The sequence below is a fragment of the Centropristis striata genome, chromosome 16 (assembly GCF_030273125.1).
Source record: "Centropristis striata isolate RG_2023a ecotype Rhode Island chromosome 16, C.striata_1.0, whole genome shotgun sequence".
In the NCBI taxonomy this organism is placed as follows: Eukaryota; Metazoa; Chordata; class Actinopteri; order Perciformes; family Serranidae; genus Centropristis; species Centropristis striata.
In genome coordinates, this window is record NC_081532.1 from 31,242,721 (window position 1) to 31,259,997 (window position 17,277).

General features: G+C 38.1%; 2 protein-coding genes across 3 annotated transcripts; both read left to right on the top strand.

The window, feature by feature from the left end:
• The first annotated feature begins 378 nt into the window (after positions 1–378).
• pomt2 (protein-O-mannosyltransferase 2) lies at positions 379–11,924 on the top strand. Of its 2 annotated transcripts, XM_059353612.1 has the most exons (22): positions 379–539; positions 1,059–1,174; positions 1,255–1,339; positions 2,023–2,127; positions 2,273–2,381; positions 2,634–2,742; positions 3,025–3,184; positions 3,290–3,396; positions 3,498–3,580; positions 4,130–4,239; positions 4,336–4,402; positions 4,499–4,559; positions 4,696–4,774; positions 5,378–5,529; positions 6,471–6,562; positions 6,664–6,740; positions 6,825–6,896; positions 7,337–7,396; positions 7,474–7,579; positions 7,672–7,812; positions 9,602–9,713; positions 10,650–11,924. In XM_059353612.1, exons 2-22 carry the CDS (start codon positions 1,110–1,112, stop codon positions 10,753–10,755), a joined length of 2,058 nt encoding a protein of 685 aa, XP_059209595.1. In that variant the 5' UTR covers positions 379–539; positions 1,059–1,109; the 3' UTR covers positions 10,756–11,924. The 2 variants fall into 2 exon arrangements, with proteins under 2 accessions (XP_059209595.1, XP_059209594.1); XM_059353611.1 differs by having other exon boundaries at positions 379–1,174.
• A 1,851-nt stretch (positions 11,925–13,775) lies between these two features.
• LOC131988486 (GTPase IMAP family member 9-like) lies at positions 13,776–16,547 on the top strand. The gene is made up of 2 exons (XM_059353613.1): positions 13,776–13,914; positions 15,445–16,547. The coding sequence occupies exons 1-2, from the start codon at positions 13,815–13,817 to the stop codon at positions 16,410–16,412; spliced, it is 1,068 nt and encodes a 355-aa protein (XP_059209596.1). The 5' UTR covers positions 13,776–13,814; the 3' UTR covers positions 16,413–16,547.
• Positions 16,548–17,277: the final 730 nt, after the last annotated feature.

The following is a 17,277-nucleotide window of genomic DNA, read 5'->3' on the forward strand; positions in this document are numbered from 1 at the left end:
TCTTTCTATTTTTATTACTATACTATTTTATTATTTATTTATTTATTAAAGTATGACTAATAATATTTTATAGGAGAGGTAGGTTTTCAAACGCAATTAAATTAAATTCTTAGTCTTTTTATACACGATTTTATGTGAAAATAAATTTAAAAACAAAAAAAGTCTTAAAATTATTAATTGCACGATATCGCCATCTAGTGTCCAAACGGTTCAGCACGCCACTGCTTTCCCATCTTCTCCATAACTTTTTCCCATTGGTTAACCAGGGACGAAGACATTTTCCAGATGGATTCTGGGAAGTTGTGTTTACCCCTCCACACCGTACCCACATCAATACAACAGTGGAATACACCTCCCAGAAACCACCGCGCTTCATACGTGTTTCTCGACCCTCCAACCTCTCATGCGTGCTCTCGCTGTGTTGCTAATGTAAATCTTTTAATAATAATAATAAAACGGTCATTTGAGCCGTTAGAAACCGTTAGCTGTTGGAATGACGCCGTTTGTTGAGTGGACACTTTGTTAGCAAGCTAGGCTAAGTATGTTATTGATGAAAATGTCTTCATAGCTTGGCTGCAATGTAACAAATAATATGTGTGATAATTTGTTGACCAGTGAAGGTGAGACATTAACTGTCAACATCGCCTGTTTTTATATACAATGTTGAGAACTGATACTATTATTGAAATTGCTAATATCTGACGCTATTCGCTGTACTAAATGTATTTATAGGTCCCAGGCAGCTAGCTATCACCCATTAACTAACTTAGCTATTACCTGCATGCTAGCTATTTTTGGTTTACCATTAGACTTGCCTGGTTTTGAAGGAGGTCCGGTCAGTTTATTGCAGGTGTTATTTCCTAATGGCAAAAGAAGAATGCATCACACAATGGAACAAAACAGGGGACACTTTAACACTACGAAACAGGAAACACTTTCTCACCTCAGAAAAGCCCCTTCAAGCAACATCTACCCCTTTGTCAAAAGACAAAAACAGTCAAACTGCTGGACATCTGTCAGAAGATGACACACAGTCTTCAAATGGAACATCTGCTCAGTTTTCAGCCAGAGGAGGTCCCAGTAAGGAGCCCCCCAGCAGGGTGCTGCTGATGTTGGTGGTGGGGTTGTCTTTCTCCACACGCCTCTACAAGATAACAGAGCCCCCTCATGTGTGGTGAGTAAAAGTCATGCATGCAGGTAGATAACAGGTAGATTTTGTGCATCGTTACATTGTGACTTATTTTGGCTTTGCAGCTGGGATGAGACGCACTTTGGAAAGATGGGAAGCTACTACATCAACAGGACCTTCTTTTTTGATGTCCATCCTCCTCTTGGAAAAGTGAGACAGCAGATTATTCCTTTTGTGTAGTCTCTTCAGGGACATCTCTCCTATATGACTATTACTCTGTTGTGCCGTATTAAGCACCCCTGCCGTGAAAAGCACCCCCTCGTCGCGCATGTGGAGAGGACGCTATAAACTACTACCAAACGGACATATATTACCCACAGATCTCTTATTCACGAGTAAATGTCAAAAAGGACTAAATGCTCATGTTTAATTTACTACAAATGACAACGTACACACAATGACAAAAATTATATTCTCATTCCATGTCACGTTCTGTTTAGCGTCCAGTTTTGTGTTAATGATTCATGTTTAAATGCGCTCATGGATTCCACAATAGTCATACTTTCCCACAATCACAGTCACAGATAACAAAAATCGGGTAAATGGTTATTGATGTCATTAATTAATAGCCTGCTTACTGTGTTGTCTTCCATAATATTTGTAAATATATATAATATAAACTCCTAAGTATGTGTTTGTGTGAGTGTATATATATATATATATATATATATATATATATATATATGTATATTGAAGTGTCAGTGTGTTGTTTTTTTTCTTGGTGTACTTATCATTGAATATAAACTCCTAAGTAAACTCCCCGCGACGAGGGGGTGCTTTTCACGGCAGGGGTGCTTAATACGGCACAACAACTCTCCATTAATCTGTTGCAGATGCTGATCGGGCTCGCTGGCTACATGACCGGTTATGATGGCACCTTTCCGTTCATAAAACCAGGAGATAAATATGAGCACCACAACTACTGGGGGATGAGAGGGGTATGCCTCTCTCCACACTAGAAAACCTGCTCTTCTCTAATTGATTACCAATGCAGTTTGAATATAAACATATGGTCTTGTCACTCATTTTAAAAGCACAAGTAGTAAGACTGCTGATGTGCCTGTCCTGCCTCTTCACCTACAGTTTTGTGCCGTGTTGGGCTCCTGTCTCCCAGTCTTTGCCTACCTCATAGTGTTGGAGTTGTCTCAGTCTCACACTGCTGCTCTCATCACTGCCACGCTGCTCATATTTGGTGAGTAATCATCTTGCTTGAGAGGGTTGCGCAACACACACAAAAAATTGTGGAGGATGCAATACACAAAATACCCTCCGTTATCCATGTTCATAGAGAAACAGCCATGTCTGAAGTGAATGTTTCATTTCAGCTATTGTTTTCATTTAATTTTGTATCTCTTTTGCTAATCTTTTTTCTATAAATATGAAGAGTATCTTGTACGTTATTGTCATTCGTCCTGTGTTAATAAGAACAATTTATTAATTTCAGACACTGGCTGTATCACCATTTCCCAGTACATCCTCCTAGATCCTGTCCTCATGTTCTTCATCATGGCAGCAGTTCTAAGCATGGTCAAGTTCAACCAGCAGAGATACAGGTAGGACACCACAACATTTTTTATTTTGTTTTCCTAATCTTGTACTGTGCAAAAAGTATGTGTTGAAATTATGAATTGATAATTGGATTAGCTGCCACAAGTTAGTCGTTGGATGACAATTTTAATAATCACAGCTACAATTCTAATTATTACAATCAGATAATCATTAATTAGTCCACATTTTAGGTGAAAATTCCATATATTTTCCCATGCAGTGGGCTCATTATTGTAACTTTTAGGCAGGGAATACACATTTAAATGCTCCTTACTTGCTGTTTTCAGGCCTTTTACCGCCTCCTGGTGGCTGTGGCTGGTACTGACTGGTGTAAGCCTTGCTGGGGCATTGGGGGTGAAGTTTGTGGGTCTGTTTGTCATCCTGCTGGTGGGACTGAACACAGTCTGGGACCTCTGGAGGCTTTTGGGAGACCTGAGCCTCTCACTGGTAAACGGCAACATATTTTGAATGCTTCTGTTAACTGATAGCTGTGACGGGTAACACTAGAGGTGTGATCGTTATTCTTTCCTCTCCTTATTTTTTTGGCTCCAGGTTGAAATTGCCAAGCACTTCCTGGCTCGGGTTGTTGGACTCATCCTGCTTCCACTCTTCCTCTACGTTACAATATTTGCAATCCACTTTGTTGTGTTGAACAAAAGGTGTGTCTGATTGTTATACTATTAATCCAGTGTTATTACTACATGACTACTACTACTACTACTACTACTACTACAACATTGTGATTGTATTCTCTCACCAGTGGCCCAGGAGATGGTTTCTTCAGTTCAGCCTTTCAGTCCCGTCTCATCGGGAATAATCTACACAATGCGTCCATGCCTGAGTGTGAGTCCCAAACGTGTGAATAAAACCACATGACACCGCAGCTGTGTGTACAAAGCACTTATAAGAAAGTGGAAAAGTTTGCAAAAACAAATGTAGACATTCCCTTGGTATTCTACTGATGACAGCCAGATGGGCTGAAATGTTTGCTTCTATTTTACCATGTTAACAAAGTAACATTTTGGTTTTACTATTAAGTCTTATTGCTCTTTTTTATTCTCGGCTCCAGTGTGTAGTGGCTCCTTGCTGCTTTAACCCATTGAGGCCTGAAAAACCGCTGGGTGATTTTAAAATAAGCCTCTAATTTTCTGGGAATTCTGGAAAAAATCTGGGGAAAAAAAGTGTGAACTCTTCTACTAAATAATAGATTTTTCAGCCTCTGTAGCAGATAGAAATGAAATTCAAAAAGTATTTGAGAGCTTATACAAAATACTACAAAACGACGTAAACGCTTTCCAGGCGTAAACGCTTTTTTTTTTTTTTTTCATTAAATGTGATGTTCTTCTTCTGTTTTGTAATGATGTGAGGCAATATCTCATTCTTCTGATGTAGACCTGGCATATGGCTCCACCATCACAGTAAAAAACCTCCGTATTGCTGGGGGCTATTTGCACTCTCATTGGCATCTATACCCAGAGGGAGTGGGAGCAAGGCAGCAGCAGGTCAGGCTGCAGTTTAAATATGAAACATTCTCAAACATAATTAAATATGCTATTATTTGTGGATTTTATGTTTTTTTCTCTGATATTCCCTTACAGGTGACAGCCTATCTCCATAAGGACTACAACAACGTGTGGCTTGTTCACAGACAACATGATAATGAATGTGAGCAGATGGGGTTACTATTTTGGGATCCCATAACCATTGATTTAAGTCATATGAAAGTAATGTACAATCCTTTTATTGTTTATCTCTATTAAGCTCAATCTGGGACACCTGATCTGGTTCGTCATGGTGATATCATTCGACTGGAGCACAAAGAGTAAGTATAATGCCTCCACAGAGCAGAGAAATAAAAAAAACATTTTTAATATCCGCTGTTTTAAATGAATCAGTGTCATTCTGTTCCTAATTATGTGCATGTTTTTGTATTGATGTCATTCTCCTGGTCCTTTCAGAACAACCCGAAACCTTCACACTCACCTCCACGAGGCCCCATTGACCAAGAAACACTTCCAGGTTACAGGCTATGGCATTGTGAGTCGACCCCTCACATACAATCCACTGCTCTGTACAGCTGACTGGTGACATGTTCCACGACTTCTGTGTGACGTTTTATTTTCTGGTGAAGTTACTTTCAAATATGAAGTAAGCTCTCAAGTATTAAGAGGTTTCCTGTTTTTCTCTTTTTTTATATCATATTAAACTGATTATCACTTTGGACTTTAAGAAACTGCAATGGAATGTTTTCCCTTTTTCTGACATTTTATAGAGCAATCAATCAAGAATTATTATTAATTATCAATGATTAATTGATAATGAAAATAATCGGAAGTTGCAGCCCTACTTTTCAGTGCAGTCGTTTGAAACTTCCTTATTCAGCATTAATAACATTTTTTTTTATATATATATATTTTTTATTGCATTTTCCAACATAGACAAAAACAACAAACAACACACTTTGGCCACAGAAAACAAATATCCAATTACTTATTACGTAATACAGACAATACAATGAAAATGCTCTGTCCCATTACAATTGACAGTGATGTAGCAATTAATTACATTTTAGATACATATGTTATTATGTATTTCTATAACCCCAGGCTTAACACATCTCTGCCTTTGTCTTGTTCTCAGAACGGCACAGGTGACACCAATGACCTGTGGCAGGTGGAGGTCTGTGGAGGCCGGAAGGGCGACCTGGTGAAGGTGCTGCGCAGCAAAGTCCGCTTCCTGCACCGAGCTACCGGCTGTGTGCTTTACTCTTCTGGCAAGACTCTTCCAAAGTGGTAAATCATGTCTTCTTTGCTCATCCTTTATCAATTCAAGAGTTCTCATCTGCACCCGTACATTACCATGTTCTGGTCATGTATCGCAAAGAAGTCGAGTACTGAAATTTCTGTTTTTATCTGGACTGCCATCCAAAACACGAGTCTTGGAGATCTGCGTACCAAAGTATATTTATTTTCCTACCAAGAAAATACACATTATTTAATTGGATCCAAGAAATCTTTACAGTACTTCCCATGTAAAGTCTCAGCAACTGGGCGTCCCGGTGGCTCACACTGGTAGAGCGCTTACCACATGGCAGTGTGCTTGCTGCAGCGGACCCGGGTTCGAATCCGGCCTGAGGTCCCTTTGCTGCATGTCTTCCCCTCTGTCTCCCCCTTTCTATCTGTCTCTATCAAATAAAGCAGTAAAAATGCCAAAAAAATAATCTTTAAAAAAAAAAAAGTCTCAGCAACTGATAATTAATTTCCCAATGATCTACAGTACAGGCCAAAAGTTTGGACACACCCATCTCATTCAATGCGTTTTTCTTTATTTTCATGACTATTTACATTGTAGATTCTCACTGAAGGCATCAAAACTATGAATAAACACATATGGAATTATGTACTTAACAAAAAAAGTGTGAAATAACTGAAAACATGTCTTGTATTTTAGATTCCTCAAAGTAACCACCCTTTGCTTACTAGAATATAAGACATGTTTTCAGTTATTTCACACTTTTTTGTTAAGTACATAATTCCACATGTGTTCATTAATAGTTTTGATGAATTTACAATGTCAATAGTCATGATAATAAAGGAAACGCATTGAATGAGAAGGTGTGTCCAAAGTTTTGGCCTGTACTGTATATACTCATTGATTTTACAGTAATGATAACCACATTTTTTTATTGATGATGTGTATGGATATTCAAATGACATGTTGTGTTTGTGTTCAGGGGCTGGGAACAGGTGGAGGTGACCTGTAGTCCGTACTTGAAGGAAACACCAAGCTCTCAGTGGAACATTGAAGACCATATCAACCCCAAATGTAAGATAAACACACTGTTTGTGTGCTCCTACATTTGTTCTACACTTCATGATGTCAAACACTAATCAACATGTCAATCTTCCTCTTGTGTGTTCTTGCAGTACCCAATATCAGTTTGTCTGTACTGAAGCCCCACTTTCTGGAGATCTTACTGGAGTCCCATATTGTTATGATAAGAGTAAGAAAAAGATGAGAAAAACATGTTAATCCATCTGTCTTTAGAAAATCATGCTTTCTAAGAATGAATTTGTTGTCTTTTTAGGGTAACAGTGGCTTGAAACCCAAAGACAATGAGATGAACTCTAAACCCTGGCATTGGCCCATCAACTATCAGGTGCATTGAAGATCTACAGTATACTTACAGTACAGGCCAAAAGTTTGGACACACCTTCTTATTCAATGCGTTTCCTTTATTTTCATGACTATTGACTTTTAAATTCATCAAAACTATTAATGAACACATGTGGAATTATGTACTTAACAAAAAAGTGTGAAATAACTGAAAACATGTCTTATATTCTAGTAAGCAAAGGTTGGTTACTTTGAGGAATCTAAAATAGAAGACATGTTTTCAGTTATTTCACACTTTTATTCCATATGTGTTCATTCATAGTTTTGATGCCTTCATTGAGAATCTACAATGTAAATAGTCATGAAAATAAAGAAAACGCATTGAATGAGAAGGTGTGTGTCCAAACTTTTGGTCTGTACTGTATATCAAATTCAAATTAAATGCATAACCACTGTTAACTTTTAAATAATATTTCTGTAAAGGGACTGAGGTTTTCTGGAGTCAACGACACAGAGTATCGGGTTTACCTGCTGGGGAACCCTGTAAGTCTCTCCCAGTTTGCTTCATTTGTCCTGTTGTCTGACCGACACACATCTCATGACTAAATACTATTTTTCAGGTGGTTTGGTGGATGAACCTGGCCAGTTTGGGATTGTATCCTATCATGGTGGCAGTTGCGTCTATAGCCCTCCAAAGAGGGTTCTCATTGAGCCAAAAAAGAATAGGTATGATTATTGACAGTGTGTATGCAGCAGCAGTAAAATGATTATTTAAACATCCAGTTAATGTTCTGTACTCTATACACTCTGTCTTTCAGAACAATCACTTGTGCTTATGAGAGAGGGAGGACTGCTTCTTCTTGGTTGGCTGCTGCACTATGCACCTTTCTATACGATGGGACGTGTCCTCTACTACCACCATTACTTCCCTGCAATGCTATTCAGCAGCATGTTAACAGGTATAACATCTCAATGCATTATGGGTAAAGGGAGAGATGCAAGGCAAAGATACTGCATGAAGTGATTGGCAATTGAAGTACTTGCAGCTTGTACAGGAAAACCCCTAATACAGACAAAACAGTTACGTAGGCCCGGGGGTCCTGGTTGAAGCAGTCTGATGTGTTTTGGATATTTCAGATATAGTAAGTTATAGAGAACACACATAGACAAACATGGCTCCAAACCCCCTCCCTATCCCACCCACATACCAAGGTTATAATAGTTTTGGACTTTTCATTCGTTTTAGTTTTAATTTCGTTGTCAATTCCTGTTTTCAAATTCAGTTAGTTTTAGTTAGTTTTTAGAGTAAGTTTGCTATGAGTTTGTTTTGATTAGTTTTATTTTTTGGAAAATGCTTAGTTTTAGTTTAGTTTTTATTAGTTTAATGTTAGTTTTAGTTTTTTTGTAATGGGGTATTTGTTGGGTGCCAGATTCAATAAGGTCACAATAAATGTTTCCTTTATTTTCTTTGTCTTATCCATCTCGGCCCCAAAAGTTTATTAAGTCATAAACCCAGATAGATGAAATAGATTTCATATCAACCAAAAAGGTTTACGTATGAAAAAAATTGACAAAGACGAAAACTAAGGACATTTTCACTATAATTTTAGTTAGTTTTAGTTAGTTTTGTAACCACAAAATACAGTTTCAGTTAGTTATCGTTTTTTAAAAACTTTCGTTTTTATTTTTACTTCAGTTAACGAAAATGTTTTTTCAGTTCTAGTTTTCGTTATTTCGTTAGTTTTCTTTAACTATAATAACCTTGCCACATACAAACTAAAGATAACTCAAAAGGAAGAGGTAGTGGTCAAATTAAAAGTAAAAGAAGAAGAAAGAGAGAAAAACAACAGTAACAGTCAATAAAAACAATATCTAAATAAGTACAATATAAAATAGAGGCTAAATAAACAATCCCGGTGTACTCTGATGACTAACTGTGTGTATCAATTCTTGTAACATTTTTAGATTAAATCCATTAAAGCCATCACAAGGTGTCGATGTAAGTCAAGTAGGGTGGCCAGATCTTCAAAAAAGTGTTCATTTTTGAGAGTATACGTGATATTTTCAAGTGGAATGCAACAAATGCAAAAAGCTATTTTAAAAAAAACATATTTTTGGACCGTCCTTAAATGCCCGCTAATGATTGTAAAGATAAGATAAGATTTTATTTATCCCACAGTGGGGAAATTTAGTTGTCAGAGCAGCTCAAGATAGAGACACATAGCTGTAGAAGACAGAATAAAGAATATAAAAAATAATTATACATACATTCTATAAACATTGTATGCATACATTGCAGCTATTCGGCATTTATTATTGATATATATTTTTTGTGTTTGTTTCCTGAAAGTGCTTTCCATTTTACAAATATTGCACACTGGAGAAAATATATTTAGCATGATAAATAGGTTAAAAAAGTTGTTGCATGTAGTAGTAGTATGAACATCAATTAATAAATATATTTAAATATATGCAGAGATATACATAGTATAGTATAAGTGGTATATGACATATATAATATAGAAAAAAGACAGAAGGCTTAATATTGGCCTAATGTGATCGGGTGTAAACAAAGAGTGCAAATAAAGCAGCAAAGTGACAAAATCCCCCAGTAAAAATGAGCAGGTCCAATAAGTGGTTAAACCCTTCAAGTTTTGTCATGATGTCACGGAAATTGTGCCAGAATGTATCGAGCTTTGTACACAATGAGAAGCAATGCAAAAACAAGCCTTTGTTTGTTTTTCACAGGCATTACATTCGACATTCTGCTGAAAAGTACTGACCTGCTACTCCGCCCACCTTACTCTGATTGGCTGCAGAGACTTGGGCAGATGGTACTTCTGTTCAGTGTTCTTTACAGGTGAGATTTAGCAGAATAACTGCCCTGAATAAAACTTTAATTAGAGTTCAATCTTACACGTCATAAACAGTGTATCATCAGTTTATAAAGTTTCTTGTGATTCAATTTATTTATACTGACTTTACCTTGATACTCCCAAGATGTCTTTTCAAATGTTCCAAATCACATTCCTGAATGTATATGTAGATGAAATTGGTGTTAGTGGTATATATATACACTACTGGTCAAAAGTTTTAGAACACACCAACTTTTCCAGAATTTAATTGAAAATGATGCAGTTTAATGTATCAATGTACTCTGAAATTAATGCACATTTGCTACATTTAAAATTCTTTATTGAGCATGATAGTGTTTTGAAAGTAAAAAAAAGATTCAAAATCACATTTTATGTTGGACTAAAGGACTAAAAAAAGACACAAAATGACCAAAAAAAGACACCAGAAGACACAAAAGGACTAAAAAAAGACACAAAATGACTTACAAAGACATGAAAATAATTCAAAAATGGACAAGACTCCATAGAGTTAAGTTGTTAACCCAATTCTTGTTCCCTGAAAAAAGGCCTACTTGCATAATTCTGAAATGTACATTCTTTTTTAGTTTTGGTTAAGCTTACCTTTTTTTATTTGCCTCTGGCAGTTCACCACTTACCTTCGTACCCTTTCAAGCTGTTCATTTGACGTGAACTGCTTGAATTTCAATAAAAAACTGTAAAAACTACTTTTGACCAGTAGTGTATATAGATATTTTGGGAAATATGATTATTTACAAGAAATATACTGAAGCTGCATTGAGCAGGCATTTAACTTAACTAAACACAAAGACTGGCAGTAGGAGGAAACTGGTCTCAGGTGAACTGATAATAACACATTTTCAAGTTTAAGAGCGCTTCTTTCACTTTGTATAAAACATTGAAAGGCATTCTCTGTTTGTCAGTTTCTACCTGTTCCATCCGCTGTCCTACGGCATGACGGGCCCTCTGGCACACGAGCCGGGCAGCACCATGGCTGGCCTCAAGTGGATGGACTCCTGGGAGTTCTAGTCAGCTTTGCACAAAGAAAACATGAGGGACTTTAATTAGTCGTGTCTCACCAGCCTGTTCTCCCCTCAAAAACGTCAGCATAGGTTGTGTGTACAGGCAGCTAAAAACAAGCTATATTTACGTATTTCACCGTCCACTGTAATTCAAATTCAAAATTACTTTATTTATCCCCGAGGGGAAATTCATCAGCATCTGCTGCCATCTTAAGGCGGATTTTCGTGTTCAGTTGGAGGGTGGGGGGGTCTCGGACTTTCACCCAGGAGAGCAGGATTTGCATCCCGTGTGAAAGCAAAAGTAAATGATTTTTGACTTAAGTTTGATGTTTACTTAAGTTACGTGAATCACGTTTTTTTACGTAACTTGCAGTAGTCTCGTGACCCTAGCTACTTCACTTCTGGCATTTACATACATTTCTTTACTGTTTAATCTGTCTTTTATAACGTCTTACCAGGAAGTTTTTGCGCTTAACCTAAGTTATTGTTTTTATAACATAAATCAACAGAATTTGCAGCTTTTTTTCCAACCGCGAGTGAGTGACGTGTTTGCTATTTTTAGAACGCACTGCTGTACCGCGAGCCGCGATTTGTGGTTCTGACACACGACCTCTTCTGTCGTTTAGGTTGGAGAACTTGTTGTATCGTAAAACTGTTCTAAATATGAGGGACTTTAATTAGTCGTGTCTTACAGTGTTTACACAAAAAAAAGCTCATTTACATATGGTATTGACTGCACACACTACCATAGAATCTCTACCTGTCCACGTATTTATGCGTCTCAACATTTCCGAGTATTGTAGTCTATAATGTGTAAAGAATGCTTTGTGAGACAAACCTGAATCATCACCAAGCTGCCTTAACTCACAACACATCTTACACCCTGGACTTATAAATGGATATGTGTAATTGTATGTCACAATAATAAGCTTAAGTGCCTGAATGGAGCGAGTGAAACTAAAGATGAAATGCTGCATCTCCATGTTTAAAATCAAAAGTGTTTTGTTACTAGTTATAGGCTGAGACAGTATTTTTGTTTGCGGTTGTCTTGATCTTAGTGCCCAGTATTTTTGTATTGGTGCTGTTCAGTTCTCTTTTTACTTTATAAGACTACTACTGACTCTCAGCATCATATGCACATTTCAGTATGATTTAATAAACTGTGATATTCTTGTAGTCTATGCTTACTTATGTTCATTTCAATGGTATTTCACCATCATTTTGTCAACAAAATCAGAGGTTTTGTTTCAGAACACAATTTAAAACAAACATTTTTTGTATTTTGTGTACACTTACATTAGGTAACGTTTTTATTATTAAAATATATTTAAAGTACTTGGTCCATGTCAGTAATTTTTTTAATACAAAGTAATGAATAGAAATGTCTGCAGACAATAGGCCTAGTATGAACTAGTGCATGCTTCGATCAACATAATGATAACAATGAATGATTAATCAAGTCCCAGTTGATCATGGGATTTCTTTAGTGCTGAATTGGCCCCATGGATGGATTACAGAAAGGGCCTACCAGGCACAAGCCAAGGAGCCTCCCTGGTCTTCACTTGGAAAAACTTGGAAATCACTCAAAATGGCTACAAAGTAATCACAACTAAGAGAACAACAGCTGGGTAGACAAAAAGAGGCCACAGTGTCTCACAACAACTATGAAAAGGGGCAAAACAAAAACAACAGGGAGACAAAAAAACATCCATCCATCCATTTTCTTCCGCTTATCCGGGGCCGGGTCGCGGGGGCAGCAGGATAAGCAGGGCAGTCCAGACGTCCCTCTCCCCAGCCACAACGTCCAGCTTCTCCTGGGGGACCCCGAGGCGTTCCCAGGCCGGGAGAGAGATATAATCCCTCCACCGTGTTCTGGGTCTTCCCCGGGGCCTCCTACCAGTTGGACGTGCCCGGAACACCTCTAACGGGAGGCGCCCTGGAGGATCCTTACCAGATGCCCAAACCACCTCAGCTGACTCCTTTCGACGCAAAGGAGCAGCGGCTCTACTCCGAGCTCCCTCCGGATGTCTGAGCTCCTCACCCTATCTCTAAGGCTGAGCCCAGCCACCCTACGGAGGAAGCTCATTTCAGCCGCTTGTATCCGCGATCTTGCTCTTTCGGTCACTACCCAAAGCTCATGACCATAGGTGAGGGTTGGAACGTAGATGGACCGGTAAATCGAGAGCTTTGCCTTCCGGCTCAGCTCCTTCTTCACCACGACGGTCCGGTACAACGCCCGCATTACTGCTGACGCTGCACCAAACCGCCTGTCCATCTCACGCTCCGTTCTACCCTCACTCGTGAACAAGACCCCGAGATACTTGAACTCCTTCGCAAAAAAACATAGTGAGATATATCTAATTACTACAAAGACACAAAACAGCAACAATAAGAAGCTGAACAACTTTAAACAACCTCATGCATGTAAAGATCGATTCATTTCACAGTACAAAAGTGTGTTTATTATTCTGACCCCTTTTATTGAGAATTGGGGGATGTGGGCAGTAGATATTTAGAGGGAGACAGGAGGTCAACAGTAAATACCACCTAGAAGTGGTGTACATCATCTGAAAGCTGTGAACCTGAAGATTAATTTGAAATACAGCTCAAGACAGATTAAATATAATATGTTAGTTACTAAGCTTTGGGTGTACTAGTGTGCAGATCTTTTTTAAGCTGTGGACAGAGCCAGGCTACTGTAGTACTGTAGTGCCGTTTCTCTTTTTGTTATCTTTATTCTTGGCTTTCCTGGTTCCAACTTCATATTTACCGCACAACGTGGCATCGATAAGCACCAGTTATCAGGCTCTCAACTGGCTGTACGGCAAACTGGTTTTGTTGGAGAAGAAAAGATAAGTAAGATAAAAGATAAGTTTGCTGCGTAGCTCAACTTAACTTTCAAAATGTATGTTTGGTTATATCCGTGTTATATATATATATTATATATATATATTTATATGTCCTTGTTCATCTTTGAACAAGACATGTCATATTTGTGATTGGTGCTTCAGGTCTTTTAATATAAACAAACATAAAACATTTACATAATGTTACTATTTATGGCACATGCTCTGTGACTTCAGGCTCTACACTTTTAAAGAATGCTGCACTTCCTTCTACTCGGAAATTCCAGTCAAGCAGCAAGAAAGGGAACGCCCATGTGGAGGTAAGAAAGGTAACATAAGTGTCAGGAATATAGTCAGAGCATGACAGGACAGAAAACAGCAAGATCCTTTTAGCTTTTCATCATGAGCGCGCCACACTATCACGGTAAGAGTAAGAAATGTTTTTCTGGGACTGTGACAGTTCAGTTGAATTATTCTTTGTTTGAGAGTCATTTCTATTCCTACACACATTTTGCTTTAGTGACATGGTTCCTCTTGGTGTTCCTTTATACTCATTCATTTTCTCAGCTTTTCTGTATTTTAATTAAGTGAATTGATTTACATTAAAGTGATTAATGTGAAAATATAGGGAGGAATTATAAGAAGGGATTCAATTATCACATGAACTTTATCCTAATTTACTTTATCAGTGTCTATCTATAGCATAGGGCAATAATTAACTTTATTGTACAGGTAACAGGTAGTATTAAGGATTATAGCAGTTAAAGCAGCAAATCAGCAAGCCAGGTTTTACCTGCTTCTGCTCAAAGTTGGTGTGTGTGTGGTTTTGCTATCAGTGCTGCTACTGTTGACCATGTGTCTTGTTTTCAATTTATTTTTGTGTGTCATCTTTTGATGGAGCTGAGCTGAATCACAGAGTCATGTACCATGTCATTACTTCTGCTGTGGAGTCATTTGTAAAGGTACAATGACCAACTGATTACAATGTTAAAATAACTTGACTACCACCAATCCGAGCGCAATGAAAATGGTTCAGTAATCAAGTAGGCTAAATAAATAAGAGATCCTGATCTTAATGACATATTTATTTATTTATTTTTTTACATTTAATAATGCTTTGGTTAATACTCAAAACCCACAAAACTGAAATAGAAACCAAGCGCAAAACTTTCTGTCTTTATTTTTGTTCTTGCGTCTCTGTGCATGACAGATAGGAATTTGGCAGAAGATCATGAAAAACAAGACAGACGAGACTAAACACACAGAGCAATAACATTCATTCACAATTAGGAGAGAGCTGTGTTACATAACAACTGTATCTAAATCTCAATTATTGTCATCATCTATACTATGGAAATTGTCTAGTTCACTAAAGTTGAACTCGGCGCTAATGTTTTGCAGATTTTAAATACTGGTGTGGCCGACCTGTTCAGTCTCTTAAAGCTACAGCTAAGCTAAGCTATTGGTATCATGTGCAACTAGAAAAACTAAGGAATCCATTGGTACAAACTGTGATAGATATCTGAATGAAAACAGGTTTGCTGGGTAGGTACCCATGAGTGTAACGCATGGCCACTTCATGCATATCACTTGTTGCTGTAGATCCTTTCCAAACCTGTTGGATAACATAAAAAATGCATTGTCTTCAAACTAAACAACAGCTGTTTTTTCAGTCTGTTTTTTAACCCGACTGTTGAGCTCAAAGGGCAAGCTCACTCTGAAACTGTCTCATGGGAAGTGACAAAAATGGAGTGAGCTGAGATTTTTTTTGTTCCATCTGGAGTGTGCACACAACCTCTCCGTTTGACATCGCAGCACTGTATGATGAAGGGTGTATTTCTGTCCAACAGGGTTCACGGGGGCCTCAAATCCAGATGAAATAAGGATTGTTCTAGTCGGGAAGACCGGAGTGGGGAAGAGTGCCGCAGGGAACACCCTCCTGGGGAGAGAGGCGTTTGAGTCTGAGTTGTCTCCATCTTCCATGACTTCTGAATGCCAGAAAGCTAAAGGGGTTGTTGCAGGTAAAAAGGTCGCCGTCATCGACACTCCAGGGCTGTTTGACACTAATTTCACCGAAGAAGAAGTGTTGAAGAAGATCAAAATGTGCATCTCACTGTCTGCTCCTGGTCCTCACGCTTTCCTGGTGGTTCTCCAGCTGGGCAGGTTCACCAAGGAGGAGAAGGAAACCGTCAAGATGATTCAGACCACTTTTGGTGAAGATGCAGCCCAATACACAATGGTGCTGTTCACACATGGAGACCAGCTGAGGAAGCAAACCATCGAGGGTTATATTTCAGAGAGTCCCGAACTGCAGACCATCATTCAGAACTGCAACTACCAATACCACGTCTTCAACAACGAAATCAAAGACCCTAAACAAACCAGTAAGCTCCTGGACAAAATTGACAAGATGAATATGAATAATGGTGGCAGCTACTACACCAATGAAATGTTCATGAAGGCAGAGTCAGCCATAGAGAAGGAAAAACAGCGAATCCTGAAGGAGATGGAAACAAAGAGAGAGAAAGAACTGGATGAACTGAGAAAAAAATATGTGGCAGAAACCTACCGCAAGGAGGAGAAACGGCTGTATAAAAGATACGACCGTGAGGCCAGAGCTCAGGCTGAGAGATCCAATGACTTTGTGGGTGCTCCGGTGATAGCTGCAGGGGCAGCCTGCGGTGCTGCCGTTGGAGGTCTGCTTGGAGTGGCAGGAGGTCCGATCGGTATAGCAGTTGGAGTTGCAGCTGGAGCAGCTGTTGGAGCTGCCATCGGTGCCATATCAGTGAGAGTTTCAGGGAATTGCCATGTGCAATAAGAACTGTAGAGCCAATTATAATCTTTTTTATATATTTGATTTATTTCCAGGAAAAAGCTTGAGTTTACTACAATCAGCAATTGCTTCTTGGTTAACTCTTTGCACATATGATTTGCACTGAATATGACTCATAATTACATTACATTACATGTCATTTAGCAGACGCTTTTGTCCAAAGCGACTTACAATAAGTGCATTCAACCTGATGGTACTAGACATAGACCATAGGAATCGAGTAAGTACATAACTTTAAGAGCTAACTGTCATTGCTAAGGAGTGCTATATGTTAAAGAAGAAAAGAAGAGAAAAGAATAAGAGTTTTTTTTTTTTTCAAATATATATATCTATTAAATATATATATCTGTTAGGTGTCTTAGGTGTTAGGTGTAATCACTTTTTGTAGATACACAGATCTAATCAACTTGTATTATTCTGCAGCTAGAACAGTGCCTGACTCTTGACTGTTAAATGTTTATATCATGTAATATAATTAAAATCCTGAATGTATTGTAAAAACCATGATTGATTGTAACTGAATTGTGTGAAGCATCTAAATAAATAATGTTAAACTATATGTCGGACCTGAAAACTCTATTATTGAAAGAATTATTGAAATCAGATTGGTTTTAAGGGCATTTTCCCCTGGAAGATAATGTTCACAATATGTGAATTTATGATTTATACAATGAAATGAAGACTTTTAGAGCATTGTGAGGTTACAGTACAATGAGAAAACAACAAATGTTTTGATAAAGAAATAGTTTCTTTTCACTTGGATTGTTTTAACCACGGGTTCTCACAACAGGCCAGATGGACCATAGGATAAGGTTTAATAATTGATTTCAAAACCCTTACAACTAAAAAA

Bases quoted from the DNA above. Each gene is read 5' to 3' on its own strand.
- LOC131988486 (XM_059353613.1), top strand. From the start codon at position 13,815: ATGCTCTGTGACTTCAGGCTCTACACTTTTAAAGAATGCTGCACTTCC. The intron at 13,915-15,444 runs GTAAGAAAGGTA...TCTGTCCAACAG, and splicing joins AAGGGAACGCCCATGTGGAG to GGTTCACGGGGGCCTCAAAT.
- pomt2 (XM_059353611.1), top strand. From the start codon at position 864: ATGGCAAAAGAAGAATGCATCACACAATGGAACAAAACAGGGGACACT. The intron at 3,581-4,129 runs GTGAGTCCCAAA...CTTCTGATGTAG, and splicing joins CAATGCGTCCATGCCTGAGT to ACCTGGCATATGGCTCCACC. The intron at 7,813-9,601 runs GTATAACATCTC...TGTTTTTCACAG, and splicing joins ATTCAGCAGCATGTTAACAG to GCATTACATTCGACATTCTG.